This window comes from Strigops habroptila, chromosome 5, assembly GCF_004027225.2.
Source record: "Strigops habroptila isolate Jane chromosome 5, bStrHab1.2.pri, whole genome shotgun sequence".
In the NCBI taxonomy this organism is placed as follows: Eukaryota; Metazoa; Chordata; class Aves; order Psittaciformes; family Psittacidae; genus Strigops; species Strigops habroptila.
The window spans coordinates 73,714,385-73,738,705 of NC_044281.2; the positions used below are offsets into that span (position 1 = coordinate 73,714,385).

A 24,321-nucleotide genomic window follows, 5' to 3' on the forward strand; every position below is an offset into this window, starting at 1 on the left:
GAGGTTTAGAAGAGGAGCAAAACACAGTTAAATGTACCCAAGGGTAATCTTCCCGCTCTGAAGACAAATAGCAGGCTGAGCAAGTAAATGAAAATCCAGCCCAACTAGTTCCTAGCAGCAGGTTTCACGGCAATAGATGAGAGCCGGGCAGGGATTTGATCAGAGTCTGTTAGCTGGGCATTACAGCCCTGGGATGCTTCATGTACTTTATTGCTCATTACCAAATAACTGTACTAACACTTAGAGCAGTCCCTAGGTTTAGTATGGTTTGACCAGACTGGGTAAAAGCTACTGGCTGCATTTTTAGAAGTCACAGAATCATAGAACCTTGGAATCATAGAATCAGCTAGGTTGGCAAAGACCTTTAAGATCAAGTCCAACCATCACCCCAGCACTGCCAAGGCCACCACTAAAAGTGACAACCATGTCACTAAAAGCTTCATCTACACGGTTTTTGAACACTTGTAGGGACAGTGATTCCACCACTGCCCTGGGCAGCCTGTTCCAATGCCTGAGCACCCTCCCTGTGAAGAAATTGTTCCTAATATCCAACCTAAACCTCCCCTGGTGCAGCTTGAGGCTGTTATCTCTTGCCCTATTGCTTGTTACTTGGGAAAAGAGACCGACCCTCGCCTCACTACAACCTCCTTTCAGGTAGCTGTAGAGAACGATAAGGTCCCCCCTGAGCCTTCTCTTCTCCAGACTAAACCCCCCAGGTCCCTCAGCCGCTCCTCATCAGACTTGTGCTCCAGACCCTTCACCACCTTCGGCAGGTCGGGTAGCCCGGTGGGTGGTTTTCCCTGCGCAACAGATGTGTGGTGGAGGACGCTGCCATAGCAGGGATAAGGATACGGATAGGAGTAGGGATAGAGATTGGGATGCAGGCAGGGATACAGGGAGCGGTACAGGCAGCGGCGCGGCAAAAGCAGCGAGGGGCGGGGCCGCCTGGCTCCGCCCCCTAGCCGCTGATTGGCTGCGGGCGGTGACGCAGGGCGGGGCGGGGCGCGGGGCCATGCGGCAGCCCGGGGCGGCGGCAGCGGCGGCGGCGGCAGCGGAGGTACCGGTACCACCGGCACCGGTCGCGGGGCCGCCTTCCTGCCCGCGGCGCGGCCCCGCAGAGCCATGGGCGATGGGGGGCTGCCGCCCGACTGCGGCCCCCAGAACCGGTCGGTGGTGCCGCCCGGGAGTAGGCAGCTGCCCGCCGCCGAACTGCTGTCGCAGCAATGGGCGGTGGGGATGAGCCTGCTGATGGCCCTGGTGGTGCTGCTCATCGTGGCCGGGAATGTGCTGGTGATCGCGGCCATCGGGCGAACGCAGCGGCTGCAGACCCTCACCAACCTCTTCATCACCTCGCTGGCTTGCGCCGACCTGGTGATGGGGCTGCTGGTGGTGCCCTTCGGGGCCACGCTGGTGGTGCGGGGCACCTGGCTCTGGGGATCTTTCCTCTGCGAGTGCTGGACCTCGCTGGATGTGCTCTGCGTGACAGCCAGCATCGAGACCTTGTGCGTCATCGCCATCGACCGCTACCTGGCCATCACCTCGCCTTTCCGCTACCAGAGCCTCATGACCAAGGGTCGGGCCAAGGGCATCATCTGCACCGTTTGGGCCATCTCCGCCCTGGTCTCCTTCTTGCCCATCATGATGCACTGGTGGCGGGATGAGGATCCCCAGGCACTGGAGTGCTACCAGGACCCAGGCTGCTGCGACTTTGTCACCAACAGGGCTTATGCCATCGCCTCGTCCATCATTTCTTTCTACATCCCCCTCCTCATCATGATCTTTGTGTACCTCCGGGTGTACAGAGAGGCCAAGGAGCAGATTAGGAAGATCGATAGGTGCGAGGGCCGGTTCTACGGCAGCCAGGAGCAGCCGCAGCGCCCCCCACCTCCTCACCACCAGCCCATCCTCGGCAATGGCCGAGCCAGCAAGCGAAAGACCTCCCGCATCATGGCCATGAAGGAGCAGAAAGCCCTCAAGACTTTGGGCATCATCATGGGAGTGTTCACCCTTTGCTGGCTCCCTTTCTTCCTGGTGAACATCGTCAACGTCTTCAACAGGGACCTGGTGCCGGACTGGCTCTTCGTTTTCTTCAACTGGTTGGGCTACGCCAACTCTGCTTTCAACCCCATCATCTACTGCCGGAGCCCTGACTTCCGTAAGGCCTTCAAGAGGCTGCTCTGCTGCCCCAGGAAAGCCGACCGGCGGCTGCATGCCAGCGGTGGGGAGCTGAACCCGCTGCCCGGGGGCTTCATCAGCACCGTGGGCTCCCCGGAGCGTAGCCTGGCAGGGACCTGGTCCGACTGCAACGGGGGCACAAGGGGCGGCAGCGAGTCCAGCCTGGAGGAGAGGCATAGCAAAACATCCGATTCGGAGTCCAAGGTATAGGGGGGGGAGCGTGGGGGGCCGCGCCGGAGCCGGGGCAGGGGGAAAAGCAGGCAGGGAGGAACACGGGAGCAGAGAAATCCCCGGCATCTGCCTAGTGGTAAGGCTAATGCCAAGCAAAGCTGATCCCCGTGTGAGCAGGGAGAGAGCGGGTGTTTACTTAGGAATAAAAGCAGGTGAACTGGTGTACGACATACCTCATCCAAACTACAGCAAACAGGAAACCCACCGACCGGAGAACAGAGACAATAAACAGTCCCAAAGACAGACAGCTCCTAGTTAGGAGACGCACTTTCAGAAGGGGCTGTGGCAGCAGCGCCCTTTGCTCAGGCGACTTGTCCCAGGACCGGGCTGGTTGAACCTGAGAGAGGGGGTGCTGGTCCTTGGCTGCTGGGTTGGGGTGCAGCCGGGGTTCCAGCCACCCCCTGCCTTGCCCAGGGCTGTTGCACACCCCAGGGGTCATTCCCTGTGGGGTTTTGGGAGGCGCAGGGTCCGTGCTGCAGGTGCTCCAGGCAGAGAGTACGGACCCGTGGGCAAGATGAGTTTTAAGCTCGTAGTAGCTTCCACAGATGGAGAGAAATAATGAGTAGTGAGCACAGATATGCTTTGAAAGGGGGGTTAAAAAACCAACCCACACTCTTGCGCTTTTCCCCCCTGTATCAGCAAGCAGTGAGTTACTGTGCTTATCTCCTTCGGCCAGACAATAGCAGTCAGGCTGAGAAACTTCTACCTCAAACTGTGCATATTGTACAGGGGAATAAACGGACCATGTTTATATTAAACAGCATATTTACATACCACTAATAGTATTTTATGAAAGGGGGCGGGGGGGGAGCCTTTTGCAGTGTGTTCATTGTAATCACAGATGAACAGAGGAGGGGGGAAAATCCTGACAACAACAACAAATTACTGCACATTTCCTAAAAAATGGCAACAAAGCTGGTTTTTGCACAGTGTTAAGAGTTGTAAAGTTATCTGAAGATGTTACTTGCACACATGTACACACACGTAATTTAAAGATGAAATGGAGGTTTGAATAACACCGACCCTGACCCTGATTTCTGGTTGTGTCTGATCTGTTATAGTTTTATTGAGAGAGTGACATTTTTGATATTATTTTATGAAGGTACTGTAAATATATCCGTATTATAAATTAAAATCTGTTAAGAGACTTTATTATTTTGATTTCCAAATGCCCACGTGAATCTGCTGTTATTTTAGCACTTGTGTGTCATTTCAATTTTCCTCTCTGTGTGTGTTTTATAACGTATTTATACTCTGGTGCAATTTACTACTGTGTAAGTAATTGGTCTATGTGCAATAAATACCATTGCAGCACAAGCAAGCGTGTCTCTATAGGTTTTGAAACAATACCTACCTATAATGGGAAGAACAGCATTTGTTTTTCTCCAAAGATGGCTCAGATTACCAATACAACTCTATCTAATGGCTTTTCCTGACACAGGGTTGTAAAAAACGTGTTCGAAACCCAATAAGGTTGTGTTCCTCTTGCAGTAAGGTCTGCTGACTTCCCTTACAATTAATGGCTAAAGACAAGGTGTTTCCACTCTGATAATGAATACTCTCATTTTCTGTGACTATTCCTTTCTGGAGTATATTCTTTTCTGTTTTTTTTCCCTGTTAGGAGTACGTGGCTGGGAGTCAGGAGACCAGAATATTTAAGATTACAGAGGATGTTTAATTTGAAAGCTAAAAATGGTCTCGAGTAGAAAGAAACCTCCGTATGCGGTAGACGCCACCCCACAAGTAAGTCCACCTCGTGCCGACAGTGGGCCTGATCCTGCCCGAGTGAGGTGGGTGCTGTGTGCCCGGTGGGTCCCCAGTGCTGAGCGTGGAAGTTGGGGGAGATCCCTGCCTGAAAAGCAGCCGGAGGAGGCTCGTGCCCTGTAAAGGGGAGATGGCAGCCAGGGAGCCGGTCACAGGAGTCCGGACTTTGGTTCCCTTTTACTGTAAAGAAGGAGTTAAACCTCTGAGGGAATGGCTGGGGAATAACTGGAGCAGGACCGGACTCTGGGACAGACTTACACACCGCTGAGAGCTCTTCTGTGTCACTGGGTGAAATAAAGCTGCCGAGTCTGTAGATCATAAAGCTGATGGTTATGTGCAGCGTGGCTTCAGTGTGCTGAGAACAGCCACATATTCCTTGGGGCCAGATTATGATAACTGAGTGTTATATTGTGGATTGATCTGAGTAAGGAGCTGCTGTGAATAGAAGGGATGCAGATTTACATCTCTGGTCCGAAAGATTGTCTTCCTTTATTGCTTTATGAAGGTACGCTGTATCCTTGTGGTTTCATAAAGTTTTTCATTACTGCAGTGAATACATGGCAGATAGAGCAACAAAAAGACAGTGCAGAATGAAAGTGAAGCCATTTTTAGCTTTATTAAACTCCAAAGTGTAATTAAATTAGAAATCAGCTCTGAGGAAGAGCACTTCCCAAAGCAAATTCTTTAGGTTGGTGGCCAACAGTTTGTTTTGGAAACCATCTGTTCACTTTTTTGTTTTAAAAATTAAGGAATTTGTGCTTTGCAATTTCTAATGATTTATTTTGATGGGAAAAAAAAAAGAAAGTTAAGTTACACTTTTTATGCAAGAACAAAAAAAGGGACCAGGGAAGTAAATAATACTTTTCCATTGATGTTATTGGGGTTTGATGTGACCTGCAGTTAATAGCTTCTCCCTTGGTAATAGTGAAATGGGCTCCTTAAAATGCCAGGGTGATGTCAGATCAGGTGCTAAGTGAAGTAGGCTCTGCCACCAAATGTTTGGGGTCTTTTAAACCTCTTTTTGCCTGTGATTCCAGCAAAGGCAATAGGACCTTTGGGTGCCTGCGATAGTGATGTCTAATGACAGCAACTGCAGTGAGATGTTGGCTGCACATGTTGGGGTGGGATGGGATGGGATGGGATGGGATGGGATGGGATGGGATGGGATGGGGAGACAGTGCTGCCTTCCTCCTGCATGTTGGGGATCCCAGTGAGCCAGGGCCCGACCAGGTCCCTGCCTGCTGGATAGAGCAGGGCAGGATTTGGCCCCAGCGCCCGGCTGGGAGCTGAAGTGGCTGCCAAGCCCTCGTCCTCATCAGGGTGCTGGGGAAGCACAGTGCCTGCTGTATGGAGGGGGACAGTCTAACAGACTTGGCTCTTCATCCCATAAATCAGTTCATAGAATCATAGAACAGTTTGTGTTGGAAGGGACCTTAGAGACCATCTAGTTCCAACCCCATCGCCACGGGCAGGGACACCTTCCACTAGACCATCATCTGAACACTTGTGTCCTTAGACTTTAAAAAGTGATGAAAGCCAACAGGGTCTGACTTAGGTGGGAAATCTGTGCCCAGAACTTGCTCAGCTTCTCTGTGCTGGGTCATGCTTCTCCTGGACAAGTGTAATGGCATTGAGAAAGTGAAAGGTAGGGTGAGGTTTGCCCATTGGCCTCATCAGGACCAGCTGTGTGAGCAAAGCGGTCAGGGCTTCTCTCTGCCATTCAGTTGTGGCCAGCTGAGGAGGTGCTGGAAGAGTCCCTTCATAGGCAGCTAAGGCAATCCACATGGCAGCATGGGTGGTGGATGTCGGTCTGTCTTGCATGGCGTAAGAAAGACAGGGGCACAGGAACAGTGCAGACAGAGCAGGACATACGGCACACACATGTGCAAGGAAGGGGAGGCTGCTGGCGAGCAGTCTGCCGTGGATCCTGCTTAGAACAGGCTGTTCTTCATGGAGAAGAAGGATCCTCTGAGAAGTGTTACGAGGCAGCTGAAGCACTCCGGAGGCAGTGAGTCAAATGCTCAGGATGGATTTTTTTTCCTGACGAAAACCAGACATGGATTAGCAATTGGAGCTGCAAGTCAGAAAGTATAGGTGGTAGGCATGCGGCCGCGCACGTACGTGGCCAGGGAAGTAACAGCAAAGGGCCACGGGCCCACAGGAAAGGGAGACGCAGGTAAAACAGAAATCCATTCGGATATAACGTCCTGCGTCTGCCAGGACCAGAATTATTTGGCTAAGGTGCCTGAGACTTCCACATGCGAGACGCCCGATCCTCAAAGGCGCCGGCTGCTCTCCAAGCAGTGTTTGCTCAGCACTTCTGAAAAGCAGGCTGCATCTCTCCACGTGCTTAAACGGGAATATATTGGGTGGAAAGCCTGGCTTCATTTTTCCATGTGTTCAGGGATGTTGAGGATGTTTCAGACACACAGCGGGCTATGGAAGATGGACCTCCCCACCGGAGGCAAGAGCTGCACAAACGCACCCCTGCAAATTCACTGCACTTTGAGACCACCACCATCAGTATCAACTGATGAACGAATGAAACTAGGTGCAAAACATGTGGTTTAAAACTGTGATGTGAACTGTGTGTGGCACGCAGCATTTGACAACATCAGCTGGGTGTTTGCGATACAGCACGCTCCAGTTCTTCTGCAAACACTGCTTTCCCTTTTGGGTATGCACATGTTTTCAAGTATAAGGACTGCTTCTTTATCAGCTTTCTTTTTTTCCCTAAACCCTATCTAAAAGTCAAGGTTTTATTAATAACTTTTAAGTGGCTATTTTGCAAGCCTTCCTTGTGCTGCACACTTTTCTAATTCATTGTAATTGCCCGTCCGGTGGAGTGCACTTACTTCCTTTATATAATATATCAGCATCAGGGCTGGAAATCATGCAGCTATGAACTGAAAGAGCAGGCTTTCTTGAGGCCAAATGCGGCCAGGCATCGTTGCCACTGGGAGCAGAATTTGACCTGATAATCTAATCTTATAGGAGAGCCTATCTCCAGAAAAGTATCGTTACCAGCAGTAAATGACCTCCGCTAATGAAGCTGGAGCAATTAGTCCTATTCTAAGCTGTCAAGAAAATGTTAACTGCTAAACAACAGTTAATGTTGGATAGTTCAAATAATGAGTGTTTTGTTTGCTGGTGTGTGTTAGGTGATGTGTTGGGAAATAATTATTCTTTGACTAGCAGCCAGCTTTGTACTAATCAGAAAGGAGAAGTCATGTTCTGTTTGAAGGATTATACCTAAAAATAGTCCTGTTACCGCCACATCAACGAGTGAAATGAAGCAAATTCACAGAGACGTACACACCTTCTTCAAATTTCACTTTTCATCCTAAAAACTCATTGTTCAGCTGGAACTTTCTGTTTGATCATGTCAAAAGCACTAATGTGATCTCCCGCAATAGCAGTAAGCACACTCCCCCCGAGGAGCATTACCCTATGCACCACTGACTTGCTTTCAGAGGCTGCCAAACTCCCAAACGCCCCAGGAGGAAATGAGGAGTCATTCTCTTTATAGAAACAATCACATATAGCGTAAGATCAACTGTATTTGTGATGATCATCTCGCAGAAGAAATCGATATGCTTTGTATTTGAGGTGTTTATAGGCCTGCCCATCTGTGAGGAGCAGCCGTGGTAACAGCAGGTGATTTATCCGTGCAGTGCAGTAACTTCAGGCTGTCAAACTCTGCTTGAAAAAGTGACCGAGATGGGGAAAGGATAAAAAAGGTGATGCTGGCAAGCAAACCTGCCATTGTTGTTGCAAACAGCAAAAACTGGGGCATTTTTGGCCATATTATAGGTGTTGCCTTTTACTGGTAAAGTGTAATTGGTTTGGACAGGGGTGCAGCAGGCAGCTGCACAATAGAAACACAGGTTAAGAAGTGTGAGAAGTAAGACGCTTTCCATACAGGACCATGCCACCATAGGAATGGAAGCTGAAACATGCCCTCTAAAAGTTTTTCTTACTCTTTTTTGGCTAACAGCAGCCTAAAGCACACCTGATCAGCTCCATAGCCAACACAAAGCTGTGCAACTCCCTGGCCATCCAGGGGCACCAGCATCCCCCTTAGCATCTCCCCCTCCCATCCGAGGGGCTCCAGCTTATGGCGAGCTTTGTTGGACCTTGAACCTAACCCTAAGAGTCTTCTTGCATGGTGCCAAGCAGGATGTGCCCGTGGCACGCAGGGTGGGTGCTGCATGGTGCAGGGTGCGCCGCGCTGTGCCGGGCGTGCTGGTGCAGGCTGCCGACTGTGCCGCTGCCCTGAGTCATCCTCCGTCCTGCAAACCCCACAGGCAGTGGGGCTGGTAGTGGAAGGGTGCTCGGGTTTGTTATGTAAACTGACGACCAGCTTCCTGGTTCACCAAAACTGGCAACTTGGTATGCGCGTTTGCTTCGCATGCTGCTGTTTTGTCTTCCCACCGCTCGGCTCCCTGTGTTTGCTTGCTTGGCCTTAGCACCCAGCAGCATGAGGTTTTTGGCTGTGCCTTGGCAGCAGTCTGCATCCAGGCGTGCTATCCAGATGCAGGGCACTGTCTGGGTTTTGTTGTACCCATTCCTTCCACGAGTGATGCTCAGAGTTATTAACACCAGTTGCACTGAAGGGCGAAAGTGCCACACAAATAGGAAATGAGTCCTGACCTACAAGTTCACAGCCTGAAGGAGAAAACAGAAGCTTGTCCAGGCTTTTGCCATTGCCATGGTTAACAGATCATCTCAGATGTAATGGTGTGTTTTTCCGTTCTGATCCTGTGTAATGTACCGAATCCTGTTGTCCTTCATGAGATTAAATCAGGATTTTCTACTAGTTTGGTGCTCCAGCCATTAGCCACTGTTGCGCATATCTAGGCAGTGCTGTACCTTTGTCTCTCTCAAAGCCATGATATTTAGACTACTTCCTACCAAAAATATTTTGATCATTAGTCTTAAGCTCATTTGCGCAATGCTTTGAAAGGCAGATCTAAGTGTATACACCGAAGAGGCGATCAGAACCACTAAAGAGCTCAAAATCTCAGCAGCTGCTAGGTGTATAAATATTTCACCTACCAACAAGCCATTTTGCAGGGCCAGGCAAGTGGGACTGCAGAATGCCCTGTCACTGTAAGGAAAAATGACAGGGACAGCACAATAGCTCATGCTATTTGCCAGGTGGTAAAATTTAAACAGTGCTTTGTGGCCAAAATTTAAGGAGTGCCTTTTAAGAACAAGAAATTGAGACAATCCCGGGCAGGATTTCCTAGCGGGGAAGGGAGAACGACATTCAGGGTTAAAGTTTCCTTGTGCAGATTGATCCAAGTGAGAGTTACAAATGCTGGCACCCTGTGCAAGCCACGGTGGTGGGCAAGTGCTGCCCACCCCAGGACCCCCAGGCACAACTCACAGTGCCACCAGCCGTCCTCCCTTTGTTCCTATTTGGTGTATAACATGTGCCCCCCTCACCTGCCCCAGCATCAAGCATCAGAGGTGTAAGAGGGGATGCCAGAGGTGTTCCTGGACACAAAGGTGTGTGCCCGCCTATGGGGCTTGCCAACCCACCATTGTGCTGGGGAGGGAGGAGCGCTTCCTCTTGGACTGGAGCAGGTAAATGGGGAGATGTCCCGCAACGCTCCCATTGTTTAATACTCGCCCACTCGCAGAGCCCGCCTTCAGCAGGGATGTTTTGTTTGTCTGTTCTTCCCCTAAATACCCACTTGGGAGCTGTCAAATCAAATCTCAATTAGCTCGCTCACGCCACGAAGCTGGTGTGGTATGTGTTCCCTGGCAGGCAGCTGCCCTCACTGTGGTACAGCAGCAGAGGCGAGGGGAGGCAGGAGGGGTGATGGGGGGACCTGTTGCTCACATGACTGAAGCATCACTGGTACCCTGGCAGGTTCCCATCACCAGCCTAGGACAGCCACAACAGCCAGGCTGTGCCTGAAATCTGACACAGGAGCATTCAATCTGCTCGCAAATGGGGTGTTTTGGAGCTTTTATGTACTATTCGGCGCGAGGCAGCTGCTGCTGCAGTAATTTCCAGTAACAACAGAGATTGTAAGAGTGCTCTGAACCACCTTGAGAGCATCCACGGGAGACGTTTTGTTCCTGTTTCACTGCCAGGTGGTTACCAGCTAGCTGGCAACAGGGTGAATGTACGCCTGTGGTTTTTGGCACCAACCCATCCAAGCCAAGGCTGGTGCTCACACCCGCCCTCCCCTTCCAAGGCCTGTTGCATGTCCTGCTGCCTAGGCTGGCTCTGCTGCCTGTGCAACCGCATGGCAATGGGCTCCTCTGGCTGAAAACCAGCTCTTTCAGGAAAGGTTTGTTTCAGCTGATCCATACAGGTTGCATGAACACGGGTAATGGCACGAGGGGCATGGGAACATGCGGAGTGATGGGGCTGAGCTCATCTGATTTGGTAGTGGCCCTGATTTGGACCCATTGCTGTGATCACTCACCTCATGTTCAGCAGTGATGCTGCAGAAGCTGAGGCCCAGAGCAGCACCCTCTGGCCTGAGCTGCACTGGAAAAGCAGGACTCACCACCCAAAGCTTCCCTCCTCTCAGGGGCCACTCTGAATACTGTTTTCAGGAGTTTTATGACTAAGCCATTAGGCTTCTCATTGCCTGTGAAAAATGAAAATAAATGTAGTTTTGTGCAAATATTTGTGCAGTAGAAGAAAAGCATGACTTAAGTCTGATTATTATTCAGTGGTTCTATTTGGATGACATGGTTTAGTGTGTGATGTCCCTGCCTGTGGCAGGGGGGCTGGAACTAGATGATCTTAAGGTCCTTTCCAACCCGAACCATTCTGTGATTCTGTGATTCTATGATTCTATGATTATCTGCTGTGTAGATAGGCAACAGCGAAGAGCATGGGACAGACTCCTCAACTTTTTGCAGAGACTGGGAGCTGAAAGAGCAACTCATGTACCGGGTGACAGCACTACGCTGTCCCCGACTACAAGAGGGTGAGATGGCAACCAGCCACAGGCAGTGGCAGAGGAAGAGCAGCTCTGTTTGCCCAAAGTCCTTGTGTGGATCCCAACACTGATGGGCACCATGGAGCAGCTAGTGACTTGTGAGTAATCCCCATCATGCGCATCTTTTGGTGGAGGATGTTTAACTGCTTTTATTCCTGCACACTTCGCTCATGTGGGAGTAAGGAATGTGGTGATAAAAAGGCTGGAATGATTTCAATGCTGGATAGTTTCCATTAGTACATTTCTTATTACATAACGCTGCCGTTGCTGTACCAAATCTGCTAAGGTGCCTTTTAGGAAGGTGGAACATCTCTGTGTAGCTATAACTAATGAAGTGGTGGTGTAGAGCAGGCTGGGCTTTGGTCAGATACTTTTGAATTGCACCGGGTGTGCTTGGGCTGTTCCATGGTATGGATTTCTTTGCCTTTACGTTACGAGGCACCTCATAAATTAAACGGTTGATGTTGTCAAATGCATGCCATTAGCACTCTGAGCAGATAATCTCTTCGGTGGCCTCATCGGAGTCTATCGCAGGGCCTGTCTCCAGATAACGGCCTGGAAGAAGAACAATGGTGCTCCGAGCTCCCAGAGACCTCCACTCTTTGGTTCTGTGCTTCAGAAGAGAAAAATTATCATTATCTGCACAGCTCAAGATCCCTTTGAAATGCTGTTATTTTTTTACTCATATGCTCCAAGTATTTTTTACATTATATCAGTGAGAAACTTGAAACCCCCTTTTGAGAAGAAAAAGATTTCCTGCAGCCCTACTACTGAAGAAAATGGATAGATCAAGTAGTGAAGTTCAATGACTTACTTAGCATTAAATAAGAAAGAGAATAATGAATTGGATTTTGTGTGCCTGTTTTTCCTCTGCAGGGAACAGTCAGGCTAATGGATTTTCATTGTCTTCTGCTTCTGTTCATCAATCTAGGTGAGTTCAAAACACTGCTGCCTTTTTTGTGCTCTCCTTTCCCTGCTCACTTGTCACAACCTCAAGTATTTGGAGCTTATAAAACTCATCAGTTTACTACCATCAACGTCATCCTGACCAGAGGAAAGCACACGGGGTTAACCCCCTACATCCAACGATGACTTGTGGCCTGCTGCATGGACATCTGCATTTTGTGCTAGGTAGCTGCAAGTAGGCAATTCCTTACTTAGGGTGGACACTAGCTTCCTACTATTATGAGCTCAGTCTTTAACATCCTTCAAGACAGACATTGTTTCCCGACTGGGTTCACCAAAAACTGGTTGGGTCTCCAAACCCCTCCTTTGTTTACGGGCTTTTCCGAGCATGCCGTAGGGCTTTTTATTGGGGAAGGAAGGGAGGTGGTGTAGAGGAAACTATTACAAAGCTATATAGCATAAACAACTTTCATGCAAACTCCAAACACTGCTTGGCAAGGAAGAGGTTAAGGATAAGGGGTGGTTGGGGGGACTCATTAGGGCAAAGATATAAATAGTGAGTGGGAAAGCCTGGGAAGGGACACAGGGAAGGGGAGGTGATGAGCTGCCCCTCAATGGGGTGGATTCCCTTGGCTTGCTGAAAGCTCTGTGCTCCTCACGGTTTGGACCTGGGTCCTCCCTAAGGCATCCCAAAGCAGGGGGATGCTCAGTCAGAAACCCTGCATATCAGAGGTTGTATTTGTTTAAAGGTAGACCTGAAAGGTGGTTGAGTCACCTGAGGACTTTCTGCAGAGCCAGAAAGTGCTGCTGCTCCTTCCTGCCCTTTCCTGCCCAAATCTTTGCTGGGTCCTCCAGACCTCCCAGAGCCAGGAGTTGCTCTTTGCCCACTCGGCAAAGATGGTCGGAGCAGGATTTCCGTTTTCCTACAAGCCTTGGTGCCTCAGGCTTTCTGGATTGTTTTTGTCCAAATGGGAAATGCATAATGAGAAACTGTTTAAACAACTCGTGGTACAAGGAAACCCGCTGGAGTAAAGTACGAGGCTGGAATTTATTTCCAAGGAAATGATGCACTCTCCAAAAGCACTTCACTCAAGCACTGCAATTTAAAGTTGCAGGATAATTGCTGGCCCTATTCAGTGCTGCCTGCAGCCCTCACCTAGGTCTGCATGGTGCATGAGGAGGGCAGGAGTCTGCCAAGATCATCCCTGTTGCTGCCTGGCGTTGCCATCAGCAGGTTATTGCAGATCTTTGCACGCAAGGAGCTGCTCAATATGGGTATAACTCTGCTGGTGAAGAGGCGCCAGGCAATGTTATCTAAACTCTGTGCCAACGGATATGTTAAGATACACACAAATGTTAGCAAGGGCGTTTCCTTAACAATGTTTTAAACCACCCATAGCAGCTATGTGGACCAAGATGACAAAGTGCAGAGAGTGACCAAGCAAAGGACCATCTCCCCTCTCCCCCAGGCTGTAATGTTGGTACCTAAGCATAGTTGAACGCCTGAGGTTCAGGGAGGGTCTGGCTGTTAGAGCTGTCTTGACTGTTGCTTTGCTTGCATGGGTAGGTCTGGACAGCCTGGTGCTGTGGAAGCAAAGCCCAGGAGCCACTGAAGCCTCAGAGGAATTCTCTTGTTCTATTTCCAGCCCTGCTTTTTAAGATACAAAGGGCTTCACATCAGATGCATTTCTGAAGCTTATCTGTGTGAATATTTGACTGCTTATCCAAACAGAACAAAAACCTTCAAACCTTCTGAGGTCCATCCATCAAGAGCCTTATCTCCCCATGTCACCATTCAGCTCCCAGCCGCTGCTGCTCGGAGCCTCCCGCCAGCCGGAGCTCGGCTTTGCCCTCCAGTTTCCCATATCCATCCCCAATCCAGGCAGCTACACAGCATTATCCACAGTCATTTCCTTGGCTCCCTGCCACTTTAGTGATGGCCTCTGCATTGCACACAGGAGCGGCAGGCCTGGGCTGCTGCATGGTCTGCAGCCAGCCAGCATCCCGACAGGCTGCATTTGTGCTGCTGTATTGCAGCCCATCGTCTCCATCTCCCACTTACGCAGCCATCCGGGCTGTGGCCACACAGCCAGAGCAGAGTTCACTGGCTCTGCTTGGCCCCAGTGAGCAGAACATTTGTCTGGTTTTATGGGATATTAATGAAGCCCAGATAAAGGAATGCAGTCTCCTCCATCTGAGGTTCAAAGACTGAAATATCCAAGGAGAGTATTTCCGATCCGCTGTCTGGTAAAAAGGAGGTTTTGTAAGAGGTCCCCTAAATCCCAGCTATTGGGTAGGGGAGGACGGGGTGTCAGCCCTCTCTGCCTGACAGCCACTGGTCCCCTCTGGCAGAGGCATCCTCACTACTCGATCGGGCTGCTAGAGGCTCAGATAGCATCCTTAAAGACCCAGGTGGGCTCAACCCCTTGGTAGCTGGGTACAGGACCAGAGCCACCAGGAAGCCCTGGTAGCATGGCAAGCCAGCATCATCAGCCCTATGCAGGTTCCTAACTGGGTAAAACATCTGTGTAGTTAGTCTTATGCACAATTCATACAATGACTTATTCAGCCTTGTCGGAAGAGCCTTTGCAGTGCCTTGTACTCGGTATCGGGGCCACAGGACATTTCTTGCTTTGAAGCTGAGCTGGCACAAGAAGTCGTCTGCAGTCCTGCTGTCCTGTCAGAGCTGCGGCCAAAAACAACAGGGTGAAGACTTTGGAAAGAGCTGCCCATCCACAGCGTAACTGAGTTAAAACGGGGGCCTGGCTGGCTCGGGGCTTGAGAACAGCTTTTAGGCAGGTCGGAGGCTGAAATCCTGTACACAACGGCGGGGATCAGAGGTCTCTACTGCTTGGTACTGCCTGGTCTTGGCCTGGATCTAGACAAGCTTTGGCATCAGGGTGGCTTTTTCCAATGGGGACTGTTTTCCTACGGTTTTTTTCACAGGAGACTGACCCATGAGCTGTTGTTGCTCTCCTCCATGTGGTTTCGATTTTTTCCTCTGTTTTGATAGTCAAAAGGGTAAAACTAATTCCCGTCTCATAGATAACAATGAATGTGACTCAACAGCAAGAGGATAACTGTACTTTTTATACTGTAGTGTATGATAAGCTATTTATAAATGTCATATCACTTCTGGGTCATCTTCAGGGTTTAAAATAAAGTTTTAATTTAAGCATAATTTTCCAGTGTTGACAGATATGATAAATACATTTTTGTTCCAATAAAACCTAATTTCACCAATGTTTTGCAAAAATCGTTATGAGCTAAGGATTATTCCCTTATTTTTTTGCTCTGTTTGTCTCCGTGTTCCAGTGTTTAGTTTAATGTTACATTCCATTATAGAAAAAACAATCTGTGACTGCCATAATTCATTCACCGAGGCCCCTGCTTAAGCGATGGGAGGATAGTTTGGGGAAGAGTGATGGAGAGAGGTGTTAACTCATGTCATGGAGGCCTTGGGGCAGTCGCAGCACCTCTCTGCACCAAGGACATTGTGCCTTCCTTGCAGCTCCATGGGGGACTAGAAGTCACCACCACTGGGAGATACCCTGCTTTGAAGGAGCTCAGGACACTTCATCTGGTGCTGGCACAAAGGTGCTTGGTCACAAGCAGAGCTCTCAGGCCTGTGTGACACCACTGCAGTGTGGTGACAGCAGCACGGTAGCATTGCTTCAGGGTATCACACATTTGTGCAATGGCCCATGTCCTGTCCCCAGGCTCCAGTGGCACACAGGACTTGTTTTACACTCGTGCTCCCCCACTGAAGTTATTCCCCGAGGTGTGAAGATGTTGGCCACCTCCTCCTCTCCAGAGCATCCCTCCTTTCTTCCTTTTCAGGCTTCAAGACCAGTGGCAGAACCAGCCCTCAGGGTGCTGCTGCAAAGCCCATTGGCAATTTCATGGTGACTGAGCTAGCCTTGATATTTCAGGTGATCCCAAAATGAAGCCAAGGGGCACAGTGGGACAGATTTCATGTCTGGAAGGTGAGGTTAAACAGAGTCCTCCATCTATGGGAGGGTTGCATTCCTGTTGCCTGAGCTAACCATCCATTGATAAGCTGAGTCTCTCCAAAATTTCTCAGAACCTTCTCTGGTTTTCCTGCTTTCCCATGGAAACAGCTCTGAGAAGGGTCTCTTTTTCTGCCATCAAACATTTTTATTCTGCAGTAAAATAGCTCTTGCACCAGCTACTGTTATACCATGGATGCAAATGCAGAACAACAGAGCCCTTATATGTGAGGTGAGAGGGTCAGATGCTGTGCTAGAACAACAGAAGTACAAGGAATGATGAGCAGGAAAACCAGCTTGGTTTAAAGTGGTTTAAAACTGCTGCCTATCTTTTGAGTCCTACAGCTCACAGCCCATACTTTTCACATCACCTCCCTGTTAGATAGTCAAACAAAAGGTGATGCTATTTGAAGAGCATGTCTGTGTGATGGAGACATGCAAACACCACCACTTGTATCCACACAGACAGGCCTCCTTCAGCAAGAAGCTTCCAGCTGCTGTCCTGAAAATACCTGGGAAAAGGGCATTCAGATGCAGAAGGTGAGAGAGGTTTTCTTCTGGTGGGCTTCCATGTCGGTCAGGTTGCTTTCATGGTGCTATCTAGAGGATGTCATCTTGTGTGACCACCTATGGTAATCCTTTCTCTAGGAGCAGGTGCTGGAGGATAATCCTGCTGTTTTTCTTGGATATGCTTCTCTTCAGTCACTAAGACTGAGCAAACAGGATTATCACAGCAGTGATTCAGGAGGTGAAGGTGCTGGTGCTGTGTGGCTCTGTGGACATCAGTTTCCAAGGCAGACACTAGCTCTGCTGGGCAGCAGGTGAGGAGGTGAGTGGTCAGCAGCCAAGGGCGTTGCTGGCTGGCTCCTGCAGTCCTCACTCGGATCTGCACGGCATCCCAGGGGACAAGGGCTGGATCCCAGATGCAAAGCCCTTGCTCTCTACGGCTCTCCTGGGAAGATGCCTCCCCCAGCCTCACAGTTGTGGATGCGATGGAGGCTGCCTGGCCATGCAGCAAGTGGGATCACCCCAAACGCTGGGCTGAGACAAGGCACTGGTGGAGGAGCTGGGGAGGACAAGGGGTGGCAGCTCTGGGCTGCCAGATCTGCTCTGGCAGGAAGGCCTGAGGCACTGCAGACCCCCCTGGGGTTTACTCGATGTCCAAGCAGTGATGAGTGGTGTCCCTCAGGGGTTGGTATTGGGACCAGAGCTGTTCAACATGTTTGTCAGTGACATGAACAGTGGGATTGATGTTTCCTCAGCAAGTTTGCTGATGACACTAAGTTATGTGGTTCAGTTGATACGCTGGAGGGAAGGGATGGGATCCAGAGGGACCTTGACACGCTTGAGAGGTGGCCAATGCCAACCTTATGAAGTTCAACAAGGACAAGTGCGAGGTTCTGAATATGGGTAGGGGCCATCTCAAGCACAAATACAGCCCTGAGGAGAAGGACTTGGGGGTGTTGGTTGACAAGAAGCTCAACATGAGCTGGCAGTGTGCACTCACAGCCCAGAAACTGACTGTGTCCTGGGCTGCATCAAAAGGAGCGTGAGCAGCAGGTTGAGGGAGAGGATTCTCTCTCTCTGCTCTACTCTCATGAGACCCCCCTGCAGCCCTGCATTCAGCTCTGGGGCCCTAAACATGACAGGGATATGGACCTGCTAGAGCAAGTCCAGAGGAAGACCACAGAGATGCTCCAAGGGCTGGAGCATCTCTGCTATAGAGACAGGCTGAGAGAGCTGGGCTTGTTCAGCCTGGAGAAGGTTCTGGGGAAATCTTATAACAGTCTTCCAATACCTAAATGGGCTGACAAGAAATCTGGAGAGGGACTTTTGACGAGGGCCTGTAGTGATAGGACAAAGGGGAATGGCTTTAAACTGACAGAGGGGAGATTTAGATAAGATCATAGGCAGAAACTCTTCTTTGTGAGGGTGGTGAGGTGCTGGCACAGGTTACCTAGACAAGCTGTGGCTGCCCCATCCCTGGCAGTGTTCAAGGCCAGGTTGGACACAGGGGCTTGGAGCAACCTGCTCTAGTGGAAGGTGTCCCTGATTCTCTGAAATAACAGAGGTGATTCTCTGAAATAACAAACTGCTAAATAAGCATGTGTGTGCAGAGCCGAATACCCAACTGCAAGAATAGGAACTATAGACGTGCGCGTCAGGAAGGGTTGTTAGAGCTCCAGCTTGTAGCCCTGCTGATAAGGCAGTTTCCAAGAAATTGCCCAGCCCTTAAATTCTAGAAACTCTCTCTTCCCAGGTCAATAACCTTTTATGGACTGAATCCTGGTGTCACTCTACGAGCAAACACGGTCCAGGCAGGACCTGCTGCAACTGATACAAGAGAGAGGAAGAACCCATGTCGCTATAAGAAGGGGTCCAGAAACATTCTGGTGCAGGAAAATGAAACACGCTGTGAAAAGCGCATTTGGGCATTCTGGTGTTGGGAAAGCACAAGAAAATGTTCTTCAAACTCATTTTGCCTTGGCCAAGTCTTCTCCTTGCTGAGAGGGGATTGAGGTGGCGTTAGCGGCGCTGCTGCTCTCCCCTTCCCACGCTGTGCAGGCAGCGAGCTGCAGCACTGCAGGGCTTGGAATGCCTCCGGGGTCTTCCCTCTTCCTGGGGAGTGCTCAATCAGCCCTAAGAGCAGGGCTCTGCACCCAGCCTGCTCCAACACCAGCTCCCTGCAGCTCCCTCCCTGGTTTTGGCCAGCCTTAACTTCAGACATGAGCAGAACCTCTTAGGAGAGGTTTTCCATAGCATCCTGCAGCTCCGCCAGCAAAAATCTTCGGTGTGGCTCTAGTGAGAGCACCCAGACAGGGCCGATTAGACTCAGTTGTTTGGCTCGCCCATTTCTTGGCAATTTCTTAAACTATCTTATGCAGGTGTGGGAGTTGACACAACAGAGCATGCACTGCATTAGAGTCCGTCTAGCTTGTGTGTAAACATCACTCGTCCCTTTCTAAAACTCTTAGGAGCTGTTTCATAAACACAAAATATTTTGCTCAATGCCCAAATCATGTGCCATTTCCTTTGCAGGCCTGATGGTGGAGCAGACATGGGCTGCAGCCGTGTGTCCTGCAGAACAGTCCCCAGAGCTGGCAGCAGGGCCAGGCAGAGGCTACCACCTGCTGGACCTTTCTCATTGACTCTGTGGTCTGAACCTCTCCACAATGCCATTTGCTGATGGCACCGACCACTTTCTGGGCAGCCACAGAAATGCTGTGTGCTGAGCATCATGGCACAGACACCTCTCGCTAGCTCTTTATCAGTAACAGAGCTATTGAGATGGGAGTAGCTGTGTAAATAGTGAGGATGCTCAATGAGTACCTTTGTGGCCCTGACCTGTGTGTTCATAGAATCATAGAATGTTTGGGTTGGAAAGGACCTTCAGATCATCTAGTTCCAGCCCCCTGCCATGGGCAGGGACACCTCACACCAGACCATGTTGCCCAAGGCTCTGTCCAAGCTGGCCTTGAACACTGCCAGAGATGGAGTATTTACCACTTCTTTGGGCATCCTGTGCCAGTGTCTCACCACCCTCACAGTAAAGAACTTCTTCCTTATATCTAACGTGAACTTCTCCTGTCTGTTGCTCATTTGGGGTCTGACATGTGTTTTTCGGAGTTTGGGTGTGGTCTGTTCCTTGCTGGCCCTGCACAAGAGGGGCACCTTTCTGAGCTGAACTGGGGAACCTGACATTTCCCCATCGAAACTTGCTCCTACCAAAAGAAGAAATGACTCTTCCAACACTCCTCAAGAAGAGGGAATAAATTCAATGCATACTGGATGGGGACATGCCTAAATTTGTGTAGGATCCCACACTTGCATGGGGAGGACTTGAAGGTCTTCATGGGAAGCACTCTTGCATGCTTAAGGGTGTTTGTGGGAAGTGGTGCTAGAGCAGCTCTGCCATGCAATTGTGCATCATCATGCAGGCAGCATTCCCAAGCAGCCAAGTCAGATCCACAGGGCTGCTGCTTTTGTGAGGGTGCAGGACCCAGGCAATCCAGGGCCAACTCAAGCATCTTGGCCACATGAGTCCTATATCTCACCCCAACTCCCGCAGCCTTGAGATTAAGGGACTTAGCACCTGCTTTGGATGGGCAAGCTTTGTGGATCCTGCAGGACTGAACACCCACTGCTGCCAACTTGTCCCAGTGGGCTCATGGTGCTGCAGCCTGTGCGTTTCTGGGGCAGAGACTTTGGTTTTGCACCAAGAACACTGAATGCTATCAACATAGCTTCCCAATCTAAGCTATTTTGGATTGACCTGCTCTACTGAGCTGCCCTGAGCCTGAGGTCGTACTCACACCTACAGCACATCATGCTCCGGCTGCCCAGTTAGCCAGGTTCTGGGAAGGTCACTGGAAGGACTCCAGTGGCCTCAAATAGGAGTTGACTCATGCCCCATGAGAGAAAAACAAGATGTCTCTGCATGTGGAAAAATATTATGGAAACTGTATCATTCATGCACAAAAGCCGCACTTCAAACTTTATGATATAAAATACATAATATTGTAAATAGAGAGGAAAACTGCATGAGGCCTGGTGCGCATTAACATTGTTGGCATGGGAAAACGTCCCTTCCTATAAACACAGCTGGGGTCTGGTACACAAGTAAGCATCCAAAGCTAGAAAACTTGGACCATATCTGCACTCGTCTGAAGCGCTTGTTTCTGTAGCAGTAATTCATTTCTAGGCTCATCCAGAGCAAATGCTTACAATGGAGTTATCAATACAAGGTGATGCAGCAGTGCAACAGGTATGCTTCAGGGGTTCCTAAGTACAGCAGCAGCACCAGAGAGTGCTGCCCAGGGCAGAGAGAGGTGCTGAGGGCACCCCAGGGGCAGGCTGCAGCACTTGGCTTGCTTAGGTCTTTGGGGAGGTCTGACTCTGGTCAAATCCTGCCCCACTGACGCTGGACAGATTTGACTGTGGTGTTCAGCAATGCAGAGTCCCTGCAATTCCCACAGCTGCCATCTGCGGCTTGATCCTATTCCAGCAAGAGCTGATCGCCATGGCGCAGGGAGCAGGATTGAGCATATCACCTTGAGGAAACGAGCAGAGGAGGGCTCAGCATACACAGCAAATGCAACTCTTGAGGAAAAAGATGAATTAATCAGGTACTAACCAGCAATTTGTCATACAGCCTCTAACGCCAGCTGCTGATGCTGTGAAGCGTGCAGTGAAAAGTCATGGGTACTTCTGCATCTCCTCTGGAGTTCTTTGGTGCTGCTCAGCAAATGGGAGAACCCATGATGAATGCTTCAGCTGCTGACTGCAAGTGGATCTCTCCTCTGACCTGAGGCCATGGGGCACACTGTAGCTCAGCCTTTCCCTCTGTGCCATGCTTCCTCCTCTGGCAGGAGCATCAGGAGCACTGCAGGCACTGCACATCTGTCTCCTTGTAAGCTGGAGCTGAAGCACTTTCCATTTATCACCGTGTGTGCCTCACCACCACCCCGCTATAACACCTCTGTGGCAGAGGGGTCCCACCACACACACCCTCCAGCAGATGGAGTGCAAACACGTTCAAGTGATACAGAGAACCAAGCGAAATAACCCACCTGCACCATTTGCCCGCTATTGCAATCAGATTACCCTTTTTAACCCCAAAACCACATGCAGGACTGTTGGTCACACTGTGCAAGCCCATCGCTGATCCACATGCCTATAGAGCACAAGAGCTGTGAGATGGATGAAGGGCTCTTGGGCTTTCATACTCTTCTGCCACAGTGTTACGGGTTGGCTCTGGAATGTGGCTCATCTAACTGGGCTATACTGGTTCCCTGCTGGATTGTGTTCCCCTAATGAACATCAGGAGACATCCAGCTGCAATGACTAAGCTCTTCTGACATTCCAGAATTCCAACAAATAAAATGTTTCTTGAAAATAAGCTAGTGTTTTGTTTTGGGAAATGAGTGAAGGATCAGCCTGGTTGCTTTTGTGTAGGGGACACCAGGCACTAACATGAGCATCTTGCTTGCCCGCCCTCCCAGCTTGCCTCTCCTCCTTTGATGGGTTTGGAATGAGCTCTGGAGGTCTAACTGTGGAGATTAATGATGTGTGAAAGCTCACTTTCATTTTTCACTCTACTTTTTTGGAAGGTGGAACATTTTACAGTTGACAGCACCATGCTAAACCCGCATGAGGCAAGAGACTATTTTTAACCAGACAGAGACTATCTGAGAGTCTGCTGCTGAATCATTTTAAACAAGGAAGAAATCATGGGATCCAAAAGTGGTGCTGGGAGGACAGGGGTGGAAAGGCTTTTATCATGCACTTATTCCAATAACTGTTCAACTGCTTCAGGACTGAACGCTGCTGTGGGGCCACTTTGAGTGGTGGCTGCATTTTACAAAGCGCTTCTGCTTTAAGAGAGAGGCAGGTCCTCGGGTTAGAGCAGCTTGAGAGGCCACCAGTGCTCACTGTGCCCTTTGCACCTCTACTATGCTCTCCAAATGGGAGAAGACACTTGAGCATCTCAGCACTGAGCTCCCATCACCCTGCATTAGCTGGGTGCATATGCTGAATGCTTGTGGGACCAAGGAGAAAGGGTTGCCTCAGCCCTGGTCTGGATGTTCTTCCACGTGACAGTGAAAAGCACTGTTTCTCCCTCGTCTGTTAGCACAGAGTTGCCATTTCAAATAACACGAGTTTGCCATGTGAAATGGTCTTTGTGGATAAACTATGGAATTTTCTTCATGTTTCCTTTGTCTAACGTATCTCAGACTCGCAGCAACCCTCATTCTCACTGGAGGGCTGGCAGCTATGGACTAAGGCAGCTTCTCACAAAAGGAAAGGGAGACCTAGAAAGTACTCCTGAGCTAAAACTGCCTGACAGGCCATAACCCAAACTCTGTTAGAAGCCTGTCAGCCTGTCTGTGTGAATAAATGAGTAGCCTATTTATACTCACTCAGAGCACAAGGGTGGTGAACACGTACACGGGGTTTAGCTTTGTTCTGAAGCGTGTAGCTCTGTTGTATTGTGAAGCATTTGGCCTCAGAGCTGAACTGAGCCCATGCAGAAACATGGCAATGCTTGGGCACACCGTGGTGCCAGGCCAAGGGCTGGGAGGCATGTTTCTGCATTCAGCCCTGCCATGGTGGATCTTCAAGGCTTTGTGATCTGCAATGTTTCCCCATTTTGCAACAGGAAATCAAACCTCCTTCCCTGACTAGTCTGGTACTTGGTCACCAGCCTGTCTTAGCGTCATTGAAACCATGGTTGGGATGCATGCCCTCAGCCTCCTTTAGACCAGTCTCTCATCTCTGATTTCCCAAAAGCTGCTGCTTCTGGGTTCCTCTACACTGAGAACATAAGCCAAACCCTGCCCTGGGTTTGCGCTGCAGCACGGCTGGGGCAGAGCGTGCAGAAATGACACCAAGGCATCATGGAGAAGTCCTGTGTCTGCTCGTCACGCAACAAACCATAATGCCTTACTTCTGTGGAGATGGGAAAGTTCAAATGAACTTTCTCCCAAGCCATCAATATAATCTACAGGAGGAGTGAGTGCATATGAAGAGTAGTTTTACATATCAACTTGATGGCAGCCTCCAATGAGGAGCCTATTGGCCACGGTAGGTATGTTGCAGCTCCCTGGTGTCTCTGTTGCACAGTGTTTTCTTTTGCAAACATCCTAAATGTGAGCTAGAAGACTTTCTGGCTGCAAGGACTCAAGCAAATTTAGTCAAGGGGGCTTGATACATCCCCTTTAGTGAGCTGCCAGGGTGAGCATCTGCAGCACGGGGGACGGAGCTCAGAATAAATGATCCTTGAACTCACTATTTGTAAGAGCAATTGCAAAGTAAGGGGAGCACAGCCCAGCCTGCTGACCTCCACCAGCCTCTGCACAGAACCCAGCGCACTGCAAAGCCCTCATCAGATAGCTATAGCTGTCACGGTAGCTGTCACCTCGTGGTTTTCTCTTACTGTGCAATGGAAAGAAGTGAGAATCAAGGCTTGCATTACTACCCGTGGTGTTAAATGCAGCACAAGCTGCCGAGCTCACACATGTGGTCTGCAGGGCCTTGGAAAAAGAAGACTTACCTCTCCCATAGGACTTGGCTCCCATTTGGGATCTCCATCCCTGGAGAAGCCCAGAACTGCCCTTCCAGACCCTCCTCTTCCCCCTTTCCCCATGGTTATTTCTGATCTCACCCATGCTCTCAGGACATGGTTCTTGGGAAGGCACATCTCCCCGCTCACCACCAAGGCACACCACAAGTGTGCAAAGCTGACCCGCGCCTTTGGCTTGACG

The 24,321-nt window shown here is 50.0% G+C and overlaps 1 protein-coding gene across 5 annotated transcripts; it reads left to right on the forward strand.

The window, feature by feature from the left end:
- The first annotated feature begins 1,048 nt into the window (after nt 1-1,048).
- ADRB1 (adrenoceptor beta 1) lies at nt 1,049-18,469 on the forward strand. Of its 5 annotated transcripts, none has more exons than XR_003991417.1 (4): nt 1,049-2,379; nt 4,028-4,149; nt 12,018-12,072; nt 18,318-18,469. XR_003991417.1 is itself a non-coding variant. In XM_030485979.1 (2 exons), the coding sequence occupies exons 1-2, from the start codon at nt 1,123-1,125 to the stop codon at nt 4,082-4,084; spliced, it is 1,314 nt and encodes a 437-aa protein (XP_030341839.1). In that variant the 5' UTR covers nt 1,049-1,122; the 3' UTR covers nt 4,085-4,959. The 5 variants fall into 5 exon arrangements, 1 of the variants encoding a protein (XP_030341839.1); XR_003991414.1 differs by lacking the exon at nt 18,318-18,469 and adding an exon at nt 13,694-14,321 and having other exon boundaries at nt 11,015-12,072; XR_003991415.1 differs by lacking the exon at nt 12,018-12,072.
- Nucleotides 18,470-24,321: the final 5,852 nt, after the last annotated feature.